The sequence below is a fragment of the Dipteris shenzhenensis genome, chromosome 1 (genome assembly GCF_047967505.1).
Source record: "Dipteris shenzhenensis isolate YYH24624 ecotype China chromosome 1, Dip_SZ_1.0, whole genome shotgun sequence".
In the NCBI taxonomy this organism is placed as follows: domain Eukaryota; kingdom Viridiplantae; phylum Streptophyta; class Polypodiopsida; order Gleicheniales; family Dipteridaceae; genus Dipteris; species Dipteris shenzhenensis.
Window position 1 is genome coordinate 18,468,092 of NC_141596.1, and position 2,522 is coordinate 18,470,613.

The window sequence follows — 2,522 nt, forward strand, 5'->3', positions numbered from 1 at the left end:
TTCACGACCATCAAAAGACTTTCATGTAGATCCAAGTAGGCAACATAGTTTTCCAGGAGGTCTGCTTGTGAGACCCTCTACTACTAAAGCACGAACATTCTTGGCTTGGAACCAATATAGAGAGGTATGCCCTATCCAACAAACAGCCCATGTAGACCCATGTTTCGAGTGAATGTGCCAATCCCTAGAGGGCCACTAGTCCAACCACGAGGCCTATCTGGCCCCACTCCATCATTCTAGTGTTTGGGGGATCAGGATCTAGAAATACTACCTTTGTGCCATTGAATCAGTGGACCACCATTCTAACGGACGAGGACACGAGGATCCTAGTGCAAGCACTAGGAAGGGAGTCAACCACACCTTTAGTGTTTCTAGGAAGGGATACAAATCCCTTGAGAAGAAAACCTATCACAATCTCAAATTTAACCATTGAAAAATAACCATTGAAAAGGGAGACCCAGTCAGTCTCCTATGTTGAAAAATAACCATTGAAAAGGGAGACCCAGTCAGTCTCCCATGTTGAACACTTTGAGAAGATTTGTGAGACATTTGGTGACGTTGAAGATTTGGACAAGGTTATTGCTTTATGATTTAAGTCTTGATGGTAAGGCTAGACAATGGTTCAGGGCACTAAACCCTAAAGAGAAAATCAATTTCATAGTGGGGTTCACCCATAGTGGAGCCTTATCAACCAGCTTTATGAGGTAAAGAAGATGGAGACAGAGCCCTTAAGGGACTATATCACCAAGATTAGACATCTGAATTTGCAATGCAAGCCCCACGAAAGGATGAGCGATGCGTAGCTTCTGACATGTTTTCTCTTTGGCCTATGGGATCCTAAGCTTCATGATCACTTGTTTGCCATGATTCCCATGTCGTATGAGTTATGCAGTAAGATGACATTATGCCTAGGTGACAACATGATGGAGAAAGCTCAAATGGATAAACCTGCAGCTTCCTCTAACGTGTCACAAATGGTGAAGTATCCAACCTCAAAAAGCAACCAAAGAGACAAGAGCACCTTGCAAGGGAATGAACATAGAAGAGTTGGCCCTAATCTTCTGAACCAACTAGGTCAACAATGGAAGGCAAGAGTGTCCAAGGAGACTCCTAGCAACCCTCATTTCACTCCACTATATTTCCTTCCATCTTTTGTTCTCTCAGACGGGCTGTTGTCACCAACCTTGTAACATCTCCTTTCCCACTTCTTCGCTTATTCACTTTCTTTGATTTCTTCTCCATTCGGCTCCTTGCAAGATGTCTGCTCTCTCATGACTCTCTCAAAGGTTCACTTTCAAACTTTGTCTCTCATCTTAACCAAGTGCATACGAGTTGTTTGAACCCAGAACATTCCCGCAAGGCTTCAAGTTTCATGGGTTTACCTTCTCATTGCTACTGTGTCACGTTTCCCGTTGGTTGATCTAGGCCCTCTTGGCATTTTGCCCTTCCTTGCTCTTTTCCTTGCTAGTATCTCTATCCCGTTTGTAATACCACTCTATGTCAATAAAGAATACAATTTTCAAATTATTTTCTTATTTGTTACAAAATATTGTTTCCTTTTGCATGTAAGTAAAATTGAGTATTATTTCCTTTTACATGTTCCATTGACATTTACTGTTTATTATCTCATTTTGCATGTAAGTAAATTGAGATTACATGTAAGTAAATTGTAGATTGCAAATACAATGAAAATATATTTGAGATTGCACATACAAAAAAGACACTTTACTATATTGAAAAGAGGATGATTCAAAACTGATGCCCAAAGGCAGAGTACATGAACTCTTACTATCACACAAGGTGTATATACAAAAAACCTAAGTGCCCTTGGGCTTCCTAAGACGGACATTAAACTGCATATCGTTGGCGGTCACAGTGACCCTTTTCCTGTGGATTGTAGCCAGTTGGGTTTCATCCATGAGGTCTACCAGGTAGGCCTCAGCTGCATGTTGCAAGGCATCTCTGGAAATATGCCATGGAGCCTCCACAATTGCACGCCTATAATACCATGACATGGGACTATTGTTGAGGTCCTGCAAGACCTTGCGTACCACCCTTGCGAAGCTTGCCATCAAGATGAGCAGATCCATAGACTTTTGAAACTTTTTAATTTCCCAAATTGCCATAGTCCCTAGCTTGAACTTGTATCTCCTCATTGGAGGAGGGCTCTTTGCCCTTTACATGGAGGGCCTCTTCCTGGATGTGGAGGGCCTCTTTGCCCTAGATCTGGAGGTGGATGTCCTCTCCTCATGGGTGTGGATGCTGATTCTCTGCTCTTGACTTGGTCCTTTGCTCTGTCCTTCACTATTGCTCTTCCTTCGCTCCTCCTCCGTGCTCTTTGAGTCACATGTCTCTGCATTATGATCTTATGTGCCTTCCTCTGTCCGTCTTTTTGTGGTCCTGCCCCTTGCTCCCTCTCTATCGGCCTCCGAAATGGCAGTTTCTCCCTTTGACATGGATCATCACGGGGAGAGGAGGGGGGATATCACTCTCTATCTTGAGTCTAGAGATGGGTTTTGCTG

The 2,522-nt window shown here is 43.2% G+C and overlaps 1 protein-coding gene across 1 annotated transcript; it reads right to left on the minus strand.

Annotated features, from left to right (window-relative positions):
* Positions 1 to 1,817: 1,817 nt before the first annotated feature.
* LOC147905492 (uncharacterized) lies at positions 1,818 to 2,126 on the minus strand. The gene has a single exon (XM_087380584.1). It carries the CDS (start codon positions 2,124 to 2,126, stop codon positions 1,818 to 1,820), a length of 309 nt encoding a protein of 102 aa, XP_087236710.1.
* Between the last annotated feature and the right edge of the window lie 396 nt (positions 2,127 to 2,522).

Coding starts and splice junctions, on each gene's coding strand:
- LOC147905492 (XM_087380584.1), bottom strand. CDS start 2,126: ATGGCAATTTGGGAAATTAAAAAGTTTCAAAAGTCTATGGATCTGCTC.